This window comes from Budorcas taxicolor, chromosome 24 (assembly GCF_023091745.1).
Source record: "Budorcas taxicolor isolate Tak-1 chromosome 24, Takin1.1, whole genome shotgun sequence".
NCBI lineage: Eukaryota > Metazoa > Chordata > Mammalia > Artiodactyla > Bovidae > Budorcas > Budorcas taxicolor.
In genome coordinates, this window is record NC_068933.1 from 20,815,754 (window position 1) to 20,836,057 (window position 20,304).

The 20,304-nt window shown below is 37.8% G+C and overlaps 1 protein-coding gene across 1 annotated transcript in view; it reads right to left on the reverse strand.

The window, feature by feature from the left end:
• The window catches only part of TUSC3 (tumor suppressor candidate 3), a 221,634-nt gene that overhangs the window by 97,072 nt on the left and 104,258 nt on the right, over positions 1 to 20,304 (reverse strand). Inside the window, exons 3-5 of the mRNA XM_052661361.1 lie at positions 7,341 to 7,458; positions 3,806 to 3,946; positions 812 to 952 (exon numbers count right to left, since the gene is read on the reverse strand). Of these exons, the coding sequence (XP_052517321.1) occupies positions 812 to 952; positions 3,806 to 3,946; positions 7,341 to 7,458 (400 nt within the window). The remainder of the gene's footprint in view (positions 1 to 811; positions 953 to 3,805; positions 3,947 to 7,340; positions 7,459 to 20,304) is intronic.

The following is a 20,304-nucleotide window of genomic DNA, read 5'->3' on the forward strand; positions in this document are numbered from 1 at the left end:
TGATAAAATTTTCACGTAGACAGTCATATAGGCAAATCACAAATTAAGTAAATAGTAACATCTCTTTCTTTACAGTTTTTTATTCCCTGTATTTCTTTCTCCGTATGCTTTGACCAAGATCACAAGTAAAATGATGAAGAGCAGATGACTGTAGGCATCATTACTCAGATACTTGCTAGAGATTTTAAGATACTGTTAACCTAATAAACATGAATGACGTCACACACTCCAGGAAGCCTGTCATGACTTTTCGGTACTCAAGATTAGGTGTCCTTCCTATGTAGTATGTAATCCTCTAATCCTGTGTGCTTACTTTATCTCTTGATTAGTATGATTAGTATCCCTGCAGTGAATTACAATCAGGTGGGGTGTATGTCTTACCTTTATATCTCTGGTACCTAATAATTATCAGGCACATAGTAGAGACAAAAGAAGAGAGTTGCTGGGAAAAAACTGCTGAATGAGTACATTTCCAAGTGCTTCAGACTCAAACAGTCTAAAAGTATTTTCAGTGTAATTAGTAAAAATACAGTAATCCCTAGTGTATTTCTAAATGTATTCACCAAACATTTATTTAGCACTCGTAATATGCCAAGTACACATGGAAAGACATTACATTTTAGTTGTGAAAATTGAAGGAAGAGAGCACAATCTACATTAACAGTGAACTTAAGTTATAGCACCTAAGTCCTAAAAGTTAATTCTTCTAATCCAGATTTGATTTTCATTACAGTTATAATCTGGATCACTTTGTTAATATTATACAACTTGGACCATTACCCAAAGAAACAGGGTGAATGTGTTAACATACCAGAGACACCATGGCCCAACCAGTCTTGTTATAGATGAACTCCAAGTTGTTCCTTCTTAAATAGAGCAAACCACCCACAAGTGACACCAACAAAGCCAAAGCAATGGTGCCAGAGTAGTTGGGTGGCCTGAAGACACGAATCTGTAACAACACAATGAAATGTTTTAAAGTTAAAGAAAAATATTAATTTTTTCTCTGATATTCTTTTCCTTCTGATCTTTAACACATGTAATTCAGAAAGGTACCACCTTACTTTTCATACCAGGCACTAACATTCCTTTTGTTCTTTATGAGTCAAAAATATATGCCCTAAAACATCATGGCTATGTAACAAAACATGCTCTTCTGGTGCTTTTAGGTGAATACAGTTAAATATATGCAAAACCTACTTACATTCAACCCAGAGCTATGGTTCATGATGATTAAGCAGATGATCATGATGATCCCAAACACGGGATCATCTGGTAAAAAGGAGGGGTGAGATGGGGGGACTACTACTTGTATTATTTCATATTGGAATTTTTTAAGACATTTTCTTTTAAACAACTTTATTGAGCTTTAATCCATATACCATACAATCCACCCACTGAAAGTGTACAATGCAGTGTTTTTTTTTTTAGCATATTCAGATAAGTACAGCCATCACCACAGTCAGTATCAGAATATTTGAATAACTTCAAAAGGAAATCCCATTCCCTTCTGGCATCCACTCCCTTATTCCTCTCACTCTCCAGCCTTAAGCAACCATTAATCAATCTACTTTCTGACTCCATACATTTACTCTGCAATTTCATATAACATGCAGTCTTTTGTAACTGGCTTCTTTCACTCAGTATGATCCTCTCAAGGTTCATCCTTGTTGTAAAATGTGCCACTGCTTCATTCCTTTTCATGACTAGTATTTCCTTGTGTGGATATCACACTTTGCTTATCCATTAGCCAAATAATCAGTTGGATATTTGGGTTGTTTGCTCCTTACAGCTCTATATGAATAATGCTGTGGTAAACATTTTGCATAAGTTTTTGCGTAGTGTATGTTTTCTTTTCTCTTACATATGTATACCTAGGAGTAGAATTGCTGGGTCACATAGAAACTCTATGCTTAATGGTTTGAACTGTCAAACTGTTTACCAAAGTGGCTGCACTATTTTGCATTCCCACAAGTGGTGTATGAGGATTCCTATTTCCCCAACTTACTTTACAAGGTGAAATACTTTACAAGAACAAAGAGGCCAGCATGAAGGGGCTCCCACTAATCATGCCTAGAACAATTTTGGTACCAAAATATTTAAGCGTAGTACTAACAATCACTGGAGGGAAAAAACAATATAAGATTGTGTACCAATGCACGAGTGAAATACAAAGAGGGGAGGGCTCTTGCTTACAGTAAAATGCCAAGGATCAATCTGAAATATGGACAAAGTGCTAGAACGGGAACATCATCACTCTACAACCAGCATGATGGAATCTGGATCAGGTAAAAGTCATCAATGGATGCTAAATACCGAGAAAATTTTCATGAGGAGCAGCATATCTGCATGACCCTCAATGTCTCCATACAGGGAGCTTACTATTTAGGAGGGAGAGGGTAGGTCAACTGAGAAAACTAGAATATGTACAGAAGCTCAAATAGAAGTAGTATATTAATGTGGGTCTGTGAACGTGTTAACCGTATGGTCCTGTACTTCTTAGGAAAGACAATACACCTTAAAATGATTCAGAAAAAAATGTGTGTGGGTATGTAAGTATGTGTGTAGAGACAGGGTGAGGATGGGTAGGAGAGTAAGAATGGCAAAGCAAAAGCCATAAAAAGTTAAGAGTATGTGAATCCTGATATAGGGTATACATTGAGACGAGACTATTTCCATTTGTAGAACTACTTAAAGTTTGAAATTATTTCCAAATATGTATTTTTTTTTTACAAATGTGGATCTGTCAACAACATATAAGTGTGATAAATAGTTTTAATCAGAAATTATTCTAACCTGAGTATTTCTTATAAAGAACTAATAGTACTTTCCAATGTTACATTTAATATTTTGTACCAAATAAATGATACATTGTAGAACTGAATATCTGCCTAAATATTTTCACCAAAATATCATTAATACCTATATTATGTACAATGATAGTAGTATGAGAGACAGCTATCTCAAATGAGAAATATGCTTACACAAAATTAATATCCCTGTACTATGTCTAAGGGAAATGTAATTTTAAAATAGCTGGTTAGAATTGCTCACTGTAAAAAATTCTAGTGACATTAAGGAACAAAATAGCCACAGCCCTCCACATAGACATTAACTACCATCAACATTTTACATATCTCAGTAATATTTTGCTTTTCTAAATCAACTATAAATACTGTTTTTCTATCCTACTTTTTCACTTGTTATCCTTTGAGCTTCTTTCTATGTCAAATAATGTTGCACACCACTGTTTGTCTAGACTGTACACATTTAATTCAATTCTCATTTTTAGATATCTGATTTCTGAGTGATTTTCTTCTATTAAAATGTATAATTTTTTTCCCCATAGTTAATGGTTGGGGGAGAAGGGAAGGAAGGGAAGAATTATACTGTTAGAATTTATGGTCCTGAGAACAGCGTATGCCAGTGACATTGTCTCATATGGCTCATGAAAAGTGGGTATTATCCTATTGTTATTTGCCCAAAGGATAGATAAAAATTATACACCTGGTTTTTTAATTAGAGTGTCTTTGATTACTAAGACCACTGAGCAATATTCAGTATATTCTTTAGCCTCTGAAATTACTTTGTGCCTAACATGTATTCTTTAATGGTTCATTGATATTTTAAGAACCATTATTCATTTATTATTTAAATTCACCTAACTCAAAGTTCAGCTTACAGCTATCAGATGCAGTTTTCCTAAAGCAGGAGAAACTGAAAAAAATCCTGTGGCCTTATTATAATGTTATACCAAAACAAGCTAATTAGCCTATTATTAAAACTTCGGGGAATAAAAACATACATGAACATCCGTTCTGTCAGCAATCCACTTTGCTAGTTGTTCAGCACCAAATCCAATTCTTTGAAGGTCAAAAGTATCAGCTCTCTTAGGTCTGCCTTTTGGAGGAAAATGCATGAACGTAGGAGCGGAGTTAATGTTGAGCTGTAAAACATGAGATAAAAAGACTAAATCTAATATCCCAGCTTTTCTTTCCTGCGTGAATTTTGGAAAGACAGCATTTATTATGAAAAATCCAAGTGGATTTCCAGAGCTTAACTACTGTTTTTATTCATCTTGATATACTGCTAAATAGAAAAGAACTTATGAATTAGGCCAAGTTTGCTGAACCTTCACATACATCATTCATATTCTCAGCTGCATCCATCTATTTCATTGGTCATTTCCTTCTTTATTTTCTAGAATTCTACAACTAGAGAATGAAATGATTCAAAGTGAAAAACAAATACTGTAATTTGGGGGTACACGGATGATTTTCACTTCTTAAGCAGTTGTTAAACAAAAAGGTTGGTATTTGATAAGAGATATAATTATGTTCTGTAATTAATTTCGAGTATATTGACTTCTTTTTTAATTAAAAAAATTTTTTCTGTTCACCTCCTCTGTTATTTCAACTGTCTTAAAATGGTTACATCTCATTAATTATTTTCTAAAGGCAAGTTTCATTTGAAAAGTATATTGAATACACACCACCCTAGTATAAATGGTGTTTATTAATAATAATCTAAGAACAAACATGAGGTTAATTTGCATTGGAGAGTAACCTGGAAAGCATAGATACAGATTAAATTCTTGCTGCTCAAGAATTATGAAAAATGCTTCAAATGAAAGGCAAGGAGCTTTTTGGCCCCAGCTTACAATATATATAGTTCAACATTCTGCAACAATGAGAAAAAAAACATTCAAGTAACAACAAACATTAGATCATGGTTCAAGGTAAAGATACAGCAGTACCAGCTGGAGCGTACATGTTATGGACATTTAGTAATTTTTACTAAATTGAACAAAACACAGTCACCAATTCCTTTCTCCCACTCCACATTTTGTTCATGTGTGTTTTCCTGATAGGTGCACACGAAACAGTTACAGCCAAAATGACTGCTAGTGCAGAGCTCCCTCTAACACAGCTCTGACTTCCTGGTCTGTTGTCAGACACTTAGCCTCAGCCATCACACGGGAGTCACATACAATTTACTTCTGAACAAGTCCCTAACAAGCCCAGGACTATCAAATTTCTACATGACATCATTTAACCTGATATACCCCCCTTAAAGCTCAACATTCAGAAAACTAAGATCATGGCATCTGGTCTCATCACTTCATGGGAAATAGATGGGGAAAGAGTGGAAACAGTGTCAGACTTTATTTGGGGGGGCTCCAGAATTACTGCAGATGGTGATTGCAGCCATGAAATTAAAAGACACTTACTCCGTGGAAGAAAAGTTATGACCAACCTAGATAGCATATTCAAAAGCAGAGACATTACTTTGCCAACTAAGGTCCGTCTAGTCAAGGCTATGGTTGTTCCAGTGGTCATGTATGGATGTGAGAGTTGGACTGTAAACAAAGCTGAGTGCCGAAGAATTGATACTTTTGAACTGTGGGGCTGGAGAAGACTCTTGAGAGTCCCTTGGACTGCAAGAAGGTCCAACCAGTCCATCTTAAAGGAGATCAGTCCTGGGTGTTCATTGGAAGGACTGATGCTGAAGCTGAAACTCCAGTACTTTGGCCACCTCATGCGAAGAGTTGACTCATTGGAAAAGACTCTGATGCTGGGAGGGATTGGGGGCAGGAGGAGAAGGGGGCGACACAGGATGAGATGGCTGGATGGCATCACCGACTCGATGGACGTGAGTTCGGGTAAACTCTGGGAGTTGGTGATAGACAGGATGGCCTGGTGTGCTGTGATTCATGGGGATGCAAAGAGTCGGACACGACTGAGTGACTAAACTGAATGAATCACAGCACGCCAGGCCTCCCTGTCCATCATCATCTCCCGGAATTCACTCAGGCTCACGTCCGAACTGAACTTCCCCTTAAATGATGTCATAAGGATGAGACACTAATTGAAAAAGACTCATGTCCTACTTCTTATAAGGATACCAATCCTATTGAAATTTGTCAAGATTATATCATCATCACTGCTAACATTGAGTCTTTATATTCCAGGGACACTTCTAAGTGGTTCATGTGTTTTCTTTCATTTAGTTTCACAACAATCCAAAGAAAAATATATCATTTTTATCTGTTTCGTACATCAAGACATTAAGGTATAGAGAGGTTACGTCCCTTGTCCAAGAATACAAAGTTAATATATGGAGATGATAAAATATGTAGATAAAATCTGAGCTCAACTGTCTGGCTCCCTGATCCCTGCTATTAACCTATAGTTATTAATTTTTTGTGTTTATCAGTACTTGACCATGCCTTCAAATGTACAACTCGTTGCAGTACCCAGCATGGATTAGTTTGGGTATTCTCATCTCTTTTTTCTCCTCACATTGTCTGACCCAGTTCTTTACCAGGTCATGGAAAAGCATTTAGACTCAAGCTAATTTTAAGTGGACCATTAGTGAATATTTTTGCTTGCTTGCTTTCAGACTGATAATTCATTCTTCTTCACTGATTTCTAGTTTTATCCTTATGACACCATTTAACCTTAATTACCCCCCTTAAAGGGCTTCCCTTATGGCTCAGCTGGTAAAGAATCTGCCTTCAATGCAGGAGACCTGGGTTTGATCCCTGGGTTGGGAAGATCCCCTGGAGGAGGGAACGGCTACCCACTCCAGGATACTGGCCTGGAGAATTCCACGGACTATATGGTCCATGGGGTCACAAAGAGTCGGACATGACACCAACTTTCACTCACACTCACCCCCCTTAAAGGCCTTTTATCCCCCTAAAACAGCTTAAAGGTTAAGCAAAACTTTTTTGTTGCTATTTAGTTGCTCAGTCGTACCCTACTCTTTGGCAACCCTGTGGACTGTAGCCCACCAGGCCCCTCTGTCCATGGGATTCTCCAGGCAAAAATACTGGAGTGAGTTGCCATTCATCCTCCAGTGGATCTTCCTGACCTAGGGACTGAACATTTGTCTCCTGTATTGCTGGTAGATTCTTTACCATCAAGCTACCAGGGAAGCCCCATGTAAAACTTACCTTGAATCTTGTATAAAATTTCACAAATTTATGCAAAATACCACCCAAAGCACATACAGTTAAATATCAAAATAAAGTTAATGGGTCACACAGAGTCGGACACGACTGAAGCAACTTAGCAGCAGCAGCATGTAAACTGCCACTGTATGACGGGGAAAAAAAAAACGTATTTCCTCTATGATGGAAAAGCTAAAATGTGTTTATTCACTAATGGCAAAAACTGTACTGATAAAGATAATATTAACTGTAATTAATCATATCACAGAATTTAGTAACTACTCATTGGAGTCGCTAAACTGTGTTTTTACCTGGCACACAAAGACGTATCAACCATAACCAACTCTAATAAATATGCTATTGAAACAAAATATAACTCTCTTACCTGTTGAAAAATGTCTGTTCCCTCATCATAGTCCACTTTACTGAAGAAGAGTTTGTTACAAAAGGCAGATGAATAGCGCCAGGAGTTAGCCAGTATTTGATATTCTTCGTTAGCTAGTCTGATAAGGATAATGGGACAGAGTGGAAACATTATCAGCATTCAAATGTTAACAAAGCTACTAATAAAAGAGGAATTCTGGGGCAAAAGTTACCCTGGCTTTAGTAAGGACTGCAAGCTAAGAGCAGATTTTATATTTTAAATGGCTGTGGGGAAAAAAAAAAAGAATATTTCATGACACATAAAAATTATATAAAATTCAAATTTTTATCATTCATGAATAAAGGTTTCCTGCAACACAGCCACATTGATTCATTTACTTATTGCTGCGGCTGCTATTAAGCTACATAAGGGCAGAGTTGAGGAGTTCTAGTAGAATGTGTGAGGGCAAAAAGCTCATCCTGGCCCTTTGTATAAGAAGCACGACAACTCTTATTCTAGGGGATAAAATCATTTTGTGCCATTTCCTATATATATATAACTTAAATCTTCTAATGATTTTTAGTAAAAAGCACAGAGCAATTTTTAAGAATTTTACAATTCACTTTAACAGAGAAATAAATATCATGGATGTTTTAAAACTGTAAATATCAGTTATACTCCACCTTTATGTATTCTATCTATCTAAAAACGCATTTACGTTTGCACCTAAAAGTAAGCAAAGATTTGATTAGCTAAACCAAATGCCACAAACAAGCCCTCCTCTAAGAGCATCTTTACTCTTATTTTGAATTCATTTCTATTGGACATTTTGTTGATACACCAGATACAGAAGCTCTATTTTTTGATGTAGGCACGGAGGAGAAATAAGGAAAGGCTGGTTGCAAAAGGATGTAGGCACAGTCATGGAAAATGAAGCAACAGTGATTGCTAAAACTTAAAAAAAGGAGAGGGAGCTTCTTCCATGTAGTTGACTCTTCACAGGAGATATGGTAAGTCCCTCTCCCAAAGAAATATAGATAGAAAAAGGTCTAATCCTACAATCACAAAAAAACTTGGAAAGGAGTCACCAGCAGATAAAGAGATTTCAAGGAATACCTGGAAAACGTAAGGCTAGTGGAAAAGTTTTGATGGACGAAATTACAATCTCCAAGAAGACGGCAATACAGAAGAACCTAGGAAAATACTGGATGAGAAGCGCAAAGCTGCTGGGTTGGAGGTTTCGTCTTGCTAACAAGCCAGCCTGTTACTGTCTCGGGTGCTGGCAGAAGCCACAGGACTCGGGGCCAGAGACCTAGAGGACTTTATTCTTCACGTTTGTATGCACCAGTTCCCTGGGCCCCCCGAGTTCACGGGATGACACAAAAGGCCCTTCTTGGATGTCCACACACACAGCTGACTGGGTTACAGGATTGCACTACTGAGTTAGGGGACTTACTATTTTTCTAGTACATGATGACCAACTCTGTGCTCTAGGGAAAGACATAACGCCACTCCTTAAGGCTTGTCATTGCACACACAATCCTTTGCTTTCTTGGTGTGCCCAGCAAGAACAGGCAGGATGATCGCAGCCCATGGTTGACTGCTTTTCCCAACAGTAGTCATAAAAAAAATAACAATGCCATATAAAAAAGAGCAAATAAAATGAGAGGGCACTTTAAAGAGGAAGTATAATTTCTCAAATACGGAGTTAAATAAAATTCACAGAACAAAAAGGATATAGGTAGACTATGCTACAGGGAGGAAGGAGAAAGGGACCTAGATATTTAATCCAATAAATCCAACTTTCAAACAGAAAGAGCTCCAGAAAGAGAAGAGACAAAGGAAGTATTTCTGGAAACATAATACAATTAAAGGGACTAAGTATTCAAATTAAATTACTTGCCAGGTTCTGAATAAGTGGAATAAGAAAAGAACAACATGTTGTGATACTTTAGAACGTTAAGATAAAAAGAAGGTCCTAAAGACTTTCCGAGGAGAAAAGTATTTAACAAGGGCAAACAGTGAGACGGGGACTGGACCGGCTAACGGCAGCGCTCGGTGCCTGCAGAGTTTTGAGGGTGTGTCATTTTCCATCTAGAATTACATCAAGCCAAACAACTGATGAAGTTTGAAATAAACATGTTTGAAGAAATGTAAATTATGTGAACTTACCTTAAGATATAATTAACAGAAAGGTACTAGGAATGGGAAAAAAATGAGAAAACCTGAGAATATATTAAAGGAACTGTAAGAAAAAAAAAAAAAAGGATGACTAGGCAGGATATGGTGCAGGAGGAAAGGCAGGAGATGTGTAAGAAAGCTGAGATCCGACTACAAGGCTGTGAAATACAAATCAGAACAGGAATTTAATTGGACCTCGAGATGAAGAAGAGAATAGATTCTAAGCAACCATTATAATTAGAAAGCGTTGGACGATATAAAAGACTGTAGGGAACGTATTTGGCCCCATAACAGTAAGAATGATGACAACAAATTGAATATAGAAGGCAATGTCTAAGTAAGAAAAAAATTAAAATGTATCATTATCTAGATTAATAGGTAATGGGAAAAATTAATTATTTTGAACATTTTCTTTTACACAGAAGTAGAGTTATAAGCAATAGCACGACACTGTAGAAAAGGAACCATAATAAAAACCTACTACTTTGCAACTGATGTTATTTATGTGGAAACAATAAGTCAACCTACAGACAGACATGATGATGGTCTATCAATGATGACAATGCTATCAACGATGACAATATAGAAATAGAGGTAACAATATAGAAATAGAGGTAACAGGGATTTGGTGGGTAAGAGGGGAGGAGAGGTTATACTTGCTAACCTTCAACTTATGGAATCAAGAGATATCACTTATGAATAAGTAACAGAAGGTTGCTCTTTACTGTTATAATAATAAAAGAAAAAAGCTATAAAAATGATAAGAGGTGAGATGAGTTAAATCCTCACTTGTTAGAACCAGAAATGTAACGATTAAGTGTACTGTATGAAATATACAAAAGTAACCTTTAGAGATTAAAAATAAAAAAAAACCCAAAGCAATAACAGATTGCCTATGGCTAACTGTGCGAACAGGTGAATGCAAGGGCTAGGGATAGTGTAAGCCCTTTTTTATTAACAAGGAGCCACATGACATTGCTATGATTGAAATATATCTATTTAAAAGAGCTAAAAATGAACAAAGCTTTGATCTTCGGTCATTTAGCATAAAGACCTTAAGGGCACATTTTATGGTAAAACAGTGCAAAAAACCTACCACTGTAAACATCAGCCTGAAACTGCATTATGTTCAGTAGGCAGAAATCTGTATTATATATATTCTGTATCTGTTCAATGAAATAGAAGCTTGTAAAGCTTTGGTGCTTAAATAACATTTAACATGAGCATCTAATAGCAAAAAGTGAGCTATCTCCAAGGTTCCAAGGCCTGCTTTCATGGAGCTGAGGTTTTACTGAGGAGACCAACCAAATGAGAGAAAATGATTCAAAGCTAAAATAAATGCTGAGAGAAAAATTACACAGAATTGTATTACAGAAAACAATGGAAGATCTACTTAGATGACATGGTTATAAAAGGCTTCTCAGATGAAGGGACATTAATGCTCAAATTCCAAGGAAGAGAAAAATCCATCGCTGCAAAGAGCTCAAGAAAGAACATCTCAGGGAGCAGGAGTAGCAGGCATGAGACCCTAGAGAAAGAAAGAATTTAAGATGCTGATGAACTGAAGCTGTGATATAAATGAGAACATGCTCTCTGTTTAAACAGTGCCTCACAGCTTCTCTTCGAATCCTAAGTGAAAACAGAGTTAGGACGAACATGAGCTCTAAAATCTGATAAGATTTTTGTCATATGGAACATAATATCGGGGCTTCCCTGGAGGCTAAGTGGTAAAGAAGCCCCCTACCAATGCAGAAGACGAGGGTTCAATCCCTGGGTCAGGAAGACCCCCTGAAGAAGGAAATGGCAACTCACTCCAGTATTCTTGCCTAGAGGATCCCATGGGCAGAGGAGCCTGGTGGGCTGCAGTCCATGGGGTTGCAAAGAGTCAAACATGACAGAGCAATCAGACAACAACAAATTCACCAGTTATTTTCAAAGAAAATATGTATAGTAACGTCATACAGTGAACTGGCACTGATGATTAAGTGAGCCTGAACATTTCTGTAGACTGATAAACTTGAAGAGAACAGTGCTCCCATTAAAAACATAAATAAGTCGTTAACAGGACGTCATTACAAATTAGGAAAACAGGTTATTTTTATACAAAGGAACATTTTACACAAAAACACATTTTAAATTTTAAAACAAAACAGGGAAATGGCAAATCTTCAAAAACTGGCATTCTTACAATGATGATATTCTAAGAAATGAAAATGCTTCATTTTGCAAAGCAGGAAGAGAACAATCAAATTTTAGTATTCAACATCGTGTATAATATCTTAAGGAATGATATGACTAGGATAATCTTGAACTTTTCCCTCATCATGTGATAACCAACTGCAGACCTGTTAGATTCTATTAGGTATACATTCATTCACTCCACAAATATATTCTAGTGCCAACAATGTGTCAGGTAATGAAGGACTGAATAATAAATGGAAGGGCCCTGACCTCAAGAATACATTCCATGAAAAAAAAGATGCCTCATCCAACTACACACAAAATGTCAGATAATTAGAAATACTCTGAAAAAAATAAAACAAGAAGATGTGATAAGTGGTATTGAGAAACCAAAGAAGACGGTTTCATTTTGCTGTCAAACTCTGTTTCCACACTGTCCACGTTCTCAGTTTAATTTCCAATAATCAACCGTGGGTTCTATCGTCTGCTCCAAAGTCCTAGATAATGGCCTACATAACGAAGACCTTGGGCAGAACAGAACACAACGTCTCCCACCCCCTGGCCACAATTTACATCTGCAATCTATGTCCATATGAACATACCACACACTCAAAGGGTCTCTCTGTTTGACACTCCGTGTTCATTCTTTAAGCTTTAAAGTATTAAATCCTTTGCTTAATATGTCCTCCATTCTTTCAAAAAGCTTGCTCCAAAATGCCCCCCTTCAAATCTCTACAGTTTCTCAGCTACCATGCAGCGCTATTTATGTACATATTGTTCTGTTTATGCATTTTATGTTTATGCACTGATTGTTCAGTGGCTAAGACCTAGTCCAGAATAGGTATTTAAGGTTTGATGATGAATAATATAATTTCCTACAGAGTCTGTGCATATATACAATACACACACAACCCCACACACCCTAAGTAACTCTAAATTAGAGACTGTGAAATCTGGAGAGTCTGACTAAAAGCCTGCTTAGTCAGATTTATGTCACAGATTAATGTCCCTTTCAAGATCAATCTGCTTCACTATACTTTAGAAGGAAAAAAGAAATACCTCACACCATATACCATCACAAATATATGCTATTTGTCAAAGGAATAGTGGTCTTGACCTGAAAGATTATAATGACTAAAACAGCTCCTAGTATGTTCCTAATATCAATTTCACATGCAATACAGAATGTACATCTTAATCATCAATGATATGTATTCAGTGTTTTCATATGTTCTGCAAATAATAAAAGAGATACATCACAGTCTCCACCTCTAAGATGCTTGTGAGAGAATAGAAAAGACACACACTAACATACAAATGAGATACATATACTGAAAAAAAAAAACTGCAGACTGCAGGTGCCATACAGCATATAAAGAAGGAAATCACAGTGAGATAGAGCAGCGGGACAGAAGTGTGAATGTGAAAATATTCAGGAAAGAATGGAAGGGCTAAATAGTAAGCAAGGAAGGACCGGAAGAGGATATTAAGGTAAGAGAAGAGAATAAACAAAGACTACCCAGTCTGAAATGTGTATTACGTAGTTAAATAATAGAATATAAGTTTCATGTCAAAAAATAGGAAAGAAGAAACTGATACCTCTCTTCCAATAGAAAGATAAACAAGATCTTAACTTTATTGTGTAAATAGTGAACAGCTACTGAGTGTTTTGAAAGAAGTAGATTATGTAAAATATTGATTAAGAAAGCTGTAATTGGCAGCAGAGGGCATAATATATTAGAGGAAGAGAAAATAAATGTTTGTAAACCACTTAGAATGTTACTATAATGGTCTAGTTGGGAAAATCTATGAGGCTATTAAAATAGTATATAAATGAAGATATGACCTGTTTCTTACACATACTCCTTTAGCATCTACCACGCAAAAACAACCAGCAAAATTTTCTACACATTTTGCTTCTAGTTAGGAATCCATCTGGCTGGAATAAAGAATTCCAGGGGAGCTGAGAAAATTACATTTTTTTTCAACACAAATACAATACTTAGTGAAAATTTAATACTGACAAGGTAAATGGGGCTTTCTTCTGTTGAATATAATTTAGTAGCAATCGGACTAGAAACCAGATATGTCTGTCACAAAAAGTAATTCAATAAGCCTAAGAAATACATATTTCAATGTTGATAATGTCTATTTAGAATATAAAAGACTTGGTAGAAGGAATGTGCAAATATTAACATATGTCCAATAACATAAACCCTGTTCTCTAAACTTAACTCCATTACATCTTATCCCTCCATTTTCCAACTTCTTCATGCTTAAGCCTAACTAATGACAAAGGAAGTCACTGGCTTCTTGCAAAGATTTGTGTCAGCTTATTCTAATGAGCAAAGGCATCACTAGTACTTATTAGAACCCTACCAACTTCACTGTCTCCTGAAACTGAAAGCTGAGAACCACAAGTGCTCTAAGCACTTAAATAAGCACTTTTCCAACACTGATAGCTAAAAAGTATTTTCTTTTTTAATAGTTCATAGGAATATTAGAGATGCAAGATCATGAATGGAGGGTACACTGTAAACGTTTCTAATCCATTCACATGTAGCCTGAAGAAGGCAGTCAAGTTATGGCCAAGCATCCAGAAAGGCTTAAGCAGCAACTGCAGGGCACAGGTCTGATAAAGCTCTTCTATTAAATTTTTCCAATCTTTTATTATGAAAACAAGAAAAAAATCACTTAATCCAAATGATCTGACATTTTATATTATCATCAAGTATTATTAGCTCATCTATAGTTGTATATACTTAACACAGCTCCTATAATGAATGTATATTTTATCTTTTTATCCCTTGAAGGGATTTTTAAAGAAACATGGTTTCTCTTTTTAAGGTTAATCAAATTTCCTATAAAGTAACAGACATCAAAATCCCAATGTATGCTTTTTACAGTTATGTTTATGATGAATTATAAAGACTGAATTATAAAATTATAAAGATTGAATTCAAAAGAAGAGGCAGCAAAGGATGAGATGGTTGGATAGCATCAACAACTCAATGGACATGAGTTTGAGCAAACTCTGGAAGACAGTGATGGACAGGGAAGCCTGGTGTGCTGCAGTCCATGGGTCAAAAAGAGCTGGACACGACTCAAGTGGCTGAACAACAGCTACTTAATATATTGCATAGATAAATCAGAGTATGTCTTCATAAAACATCAAATTAATACTGGAGTGGGTAGCCTTTCCATTCTCCAGGGGATCTTCCCAACCCAGGTCTTCTGCATTGCAGGTGGATTATTTACCTGCTGAGCCACAAGGGAAGCCCAAGAATACTGGAGTTGGTAGCATATCTCTTCTTCAGCAGATCTTCCCAACCAAGGAATCAAACCAGGGTCTCCCACATTGCAGGTGGGTTCTTCACCAACTGAGCTATCAGGGAAGCCCCAGTTAATCTCTATGGATGATTTTATATGGAGAGAAATCTGGGTTGAGCAGAACCACCTACTACTTATGGTTCTAGTATGATGAAGAGAGAAAAGTTGGTAAACAACATGCTGCACCAAGATTTCGACAGTGATTTCTCTCTGGTTGTGCCACACGTATTCAGGATACTACCTAATACATGGAAATATATTAAATAGACCCAATGCCTCTGAAGGGCTGCAGACTCACTACCACTTTGTAACTGGCTCTGTACAGTTCACTACTTCTATGATAAAGATGTTGTGTCCATTACACTATGTTTTCTGTGGATCTATTTTTTCCTCAGAAAACTATTCTAACATGAATATATGATTCCAACACATATCTTACAGCAAAAATGTATATGAACATAAGAGACACTAAACTGTATCTAACATGCACATACAACTCAGTTTATGAGTCAGGAGAATTTTTGTTCTCAAGAAAACTGGTAACACAAACATACAAGAAAGCTTAAAGGTTGTATGCTAAGAAAACTGACACATAATGTAGGTAAAAGAAAGGAATGGCACAGAGACTAAGTCCAGTCCATAATTTGTTTTCAAAGATCATACTGGCATTGAAATTCTGCAACAATTGTATAAATACGGAAAGAGAGCCCAAATGACCAAATACATAATATTGGTGGGATCCAGGGTTTCAACTTGTAGAAAGCAGATAAAACTCAGAATGAGGAAAACAGAGGAAAAACCCTACAGTATTAGCTTCAGTTCAGTTCAGTCGCTCAGTCGTGTCAAACTCTTTGCGACCCCATGAATCGCAGCACATCAGGCCTCCTTGTCCATCACCAACTCCCGGAGTTCACTCAGACTCACGTCCATCGGGTCAGTCCAATTAAAGTAGTAAGTTATATATATGTCTTTATTAATTTATATGACACATACATACACACACATATGTACATACATCTTAGCTCTATTAAAAAAGTCTGAAAACGATACTATCGCTACAGTAAAGAGTGTAACTTACCCAGGTGTTGCTTTCTAAACATTGTTTCCTACAAAAGGAGGAAGGACTCCTCAAAAGAAAAAGAAATGCTTCTTTCAGTTCCAGGAATAAGTATAAAGTAGGCTTAGAATATTTTACTGAGCCAGAAAGCAAAGACTAACAGAGGCATTCAATGACATGGGAGTTGGTCTCCACCGGAAATTTAGGGCAACTTGAAGAGTGAAGAATAATCACAGTAATGGGTTAATGAATAAACAAGAAGCTTTGAATAGAGATACTCCAAGGGGAAAATGGAGGAAGGAAGAGCTCTCCTTTATAGACAAATACCAACTAATTAACGTAGATGCAAAGACAGAATGTTCAAAATCACCCTTTCACAATCATCAATGAAACACCAAATTCAGGCAGAGATTATCAATGGATGTTACAATCACTGAGTAAAGTACCAAGAAATAGGATAGTTACATAATTTCTAAGTATTCTCCCCTCTTAACCTATTCACCTCCTGCAAACACTTATTACCAGGGAAGGATATACTTGTACAACACAAAGATGCAGGGATCCCCACCACGATCAAGTAATTGATTTCACCTCTGGTATCTGAAAGAACTAACATTATATCTAGTGAAAGCTATTGTTTTTCCAGTAGTCATGTATGGATGTGAGAGCGTGACTATAAAGAAAGCTGAGCTACGAAGAATTGATGCTTTTGAAGTGTGGTGTTGGAAAAGACTCTTGAGAGTCCCTTGGACTGCAAGGAGACAGAACCTGTACATCCTAAAGGAGATCAGTCCTGAGTGTTCATCAGAAGGACTGATGCTGAAGCTGAAACTCCAATACTTTTGGCCACCTGATGTGAAGAACTGACTCACTGGAAAAGACACTGATGCTGGGTAAGATTGAATGCAGGAGAAGAAGGGGACAACAGAGGATGAGATGGTTGGATGGCATCACCAACTCAATGGGCATGAGTCTGAGCAAGCTCCTGGAGTCAGCAACGGACAGGGAAGCCTGGTGTGCTGCAGTCCATGGGGTTGCAAAGAGTCAGACACAACTGAGCGACTGAACTGAAGTGAACATTATATGTCTCCTGATATAATGCAGTAAAAAGTACACAGATAATTGCTATAGTACTTGTGTAAAAATTAGTCACTGAATTTAATCGTGAGGAAACAAGTAAATCCAGATCATGGAACAATATACAAGGCAAGTTGTCTGAATTCCTTAAAAAAAAGAAAAAGCAGACTGTATCATTGAACTAATGCAACTCATTTAAAAATGATGTTATTCTGATTATGTAAGAATGTCATATTAAAATATGCAAACTTAAATATTTAGTGGTGATATTTCATGATGTCTATATTTGCTGGTACGTGACTCATCTGCTTCAAGATGGCGGAATAGGACAGGGAGACCACTTTCTCCCCCACAAATTCATCAAAAATCATTTGAATGCTGAGTAACTTCCACAAAACAACTTCTGAACACTGGCGGAAGACACCAGGCCCCCCAAAAGGCAGCCCATTCTCTTCTAAAGGAGGCAGGACAAAATATAAAAGACAAAAAGAGAGACAAAGGAGTTAGGGACAGAAACCTACCCTAGGCAGGGAGTCGTGAATGAGAAGTTTCCACACAGTAGGAAACGCACCCACATGCGGGGGAATACATGCCTAACTGCAACTGCAGAAAAGAGAACTTTCCGGCCAAAGGCTCAAACATAACATAACAACCTAATGCTCAGCCTGGCCCACTCACAGAACAAAGGTTTGAGCAAACACCAAAGAAGAGCTAGCCAGCTGCATACAGGTCCCTCCCCACCCAGAGGCAGAGAGGAAGGGTGCCTGAAGAACTAAGGACAGAGGTTCTGACAATGTACAGTCATGTCCAACTCTTTAGGAACACATGGACTGCAGCCTACCAGGCTCCTTGGTCCATGGGATTTTCCGGGCAAGAGTACTGGAGTGGGTTGCCATTTCCTTCTCCAGGGGATCTTCCTGACCCAGGGATCAAACATGGATTTCCCACATTGTAGGCAGAGGCTTTACCGTCTAAGCTACCAGGGAAGCCCTGACAATGTACAGGGGGGTGGTAATCAAGACCATTCCCAAGAAAAAGAAATGGAAAGAAGCAAAATGGCTGTCTGGAGAGGCCTTACAAATTGCTGAGAAAAGAAGAGGAGCAAAAGGCAAAGGAGGAAAAAAAAAAAAGATATGCTTATTTGAATGCAGAGTTCCAAAGAAAAGCAAGCAGCAATAAGAAAGCCTTCCTCAGACATCAATGCAAAGAAATAGAGGAAAACAACAGAATGGGAAAGACTAGAGATCTCTTCAAGAAAATTAGAGACACCAAGGGCACATTTCATGCAAAGATGAGCACAATAAAGGACAGAAATGGTATGGACCTAACAGAAGCAGAAGATATTAAGAAGAGGTAGCAAGAATACACAGAATTATAGAAAAAAAAAATCTTCATGACCCAGATAACCATGATGGTGTGAATACTCACCTAAAGCCAGATATCCTGGAATGCAAAGTCAAGTGGGCCTTAGGAAGCATCACTACGAACAAAGTTAGTGGAGGTGATGGCATTCCAGTTGAGCTATTTCAAATCAGATGATGCTGTCAAAGTGCTTTCAAAGTTGAAAGTAAAAGAAGGTGAAAGTTGCTCAGTCGTGTCCGACTCTTTGCAACCCTGTGGAATTCTCCAGGCCAGAATACTGGAGTAGGTAGCCTTTCCCTTCTCCAGCAGATCTTCCTGACCCAGGAATCGAACCACGGTCTCCTGCACTGCAGGTGGATTCTTTACCAACTCAGCTATCAGGGAAGCCCAATAAGCCAGCAATATGCAGCCCAATATGCTACATTCAATATGCCAGCAAAATCTGGAAAACTAAGCAGTGTCCACAGGACTGGAATAGGTCAGTTTTCACTCCAATCCCAAAGAAAGGCAATGCCAAAGAATGTTCAAAGGTCCGCACAATCGTACTCATCTCACACACTAGCAAAGTAATGCTAAAAATTCTCCAAGCCAGGCTTTAACAGCACATGAACCGTGAACTTCCAGATGTTCAAGCTGGATTTAGAAACGGCAGAGGAACCAGAGATCAAACTGTCAACATTCACTAGATCATCGAATAAACAAGAGAGTTCCAGTAAGCCATCTACTTTTGCTTTATTGACTATGCCAAAGCCTTTGACTGTGTGGATCACAACAAACTGTGGAAAATTCTGAAAGAGATGGGAATACCACACTACCTGACCTGCCTCCTGAGATATCTGTCAGCAGGTCAAGAAGTAAAAGTTAGAACTGGACACGGAACAACAGACTGGTTCCAAACTGGGAAAGGAAAATGTCAAGGCTGTATATTGTCACCTGATTATTTAACTTATATGCGGAGTACATCAATGCAAAATGCAAGGCTGGATGAAGCACAAGCTGGAATCAAGATTGTCAGGAGAAATATCAATAACCTCAGATATGCAGATGACACCATGCTTACAGCACACAGTGAAGAAGAACTAAACAGCCTCTGGATGAAAGTGAAAGGAGAGTGAAGAAGTTGGGTTAACACTCCACATTAGATCATGGCATCTGGTCCCATCACTTCATGGGAAACAGATGGGGAAACAATGGAAACAGTGACAGACTTTATTTTGTGGGGCTCTAAAATCACTGCAGATGGTGACTGCAACCATGAAACTAAAAGATGCTTCCTCCGTGGAAGAAAAGCTGATCAACCTAGACAGGGTATTAAAAAGCAGAGACATTACTTTGTCAACAAAGGTCCATCTAATCAAGGCTATGGTTTTTCCAGTGGTCATGTGTGGATGTGAGGGTTGGACTATTACAGCTGAGCGCCAAAGAATTGATGCTTTTGAACTGTGGTGTTGGAGAAGACTCTTAAGAGTCCCTTGGACTGCAAGGAGATACAACCTGCCCATCCTAAAGGCAATCAGTCCTGAATATTCATTGGAAGGACCAATGCTTAAGCTGAAACTCCAATACTTTGGCCACCTGATGTGACTCATTTGAAAAGACCCTGATGTTGGGAAAGATTGAAGGCAGGAGGAGAAGGGGATGGGACGACAGAGGATGAAATGGCTGGATGTCATCATCAAAGCGATGGACTTGAGTTTGAGTAAGCTATGGGAGTTGGTGATGGACAGGGAAGCCAAGCATGCTGCAGTCCATGGGGTCACAGTTAGACACGACTGAGTGACTGAACTGACTGACTGA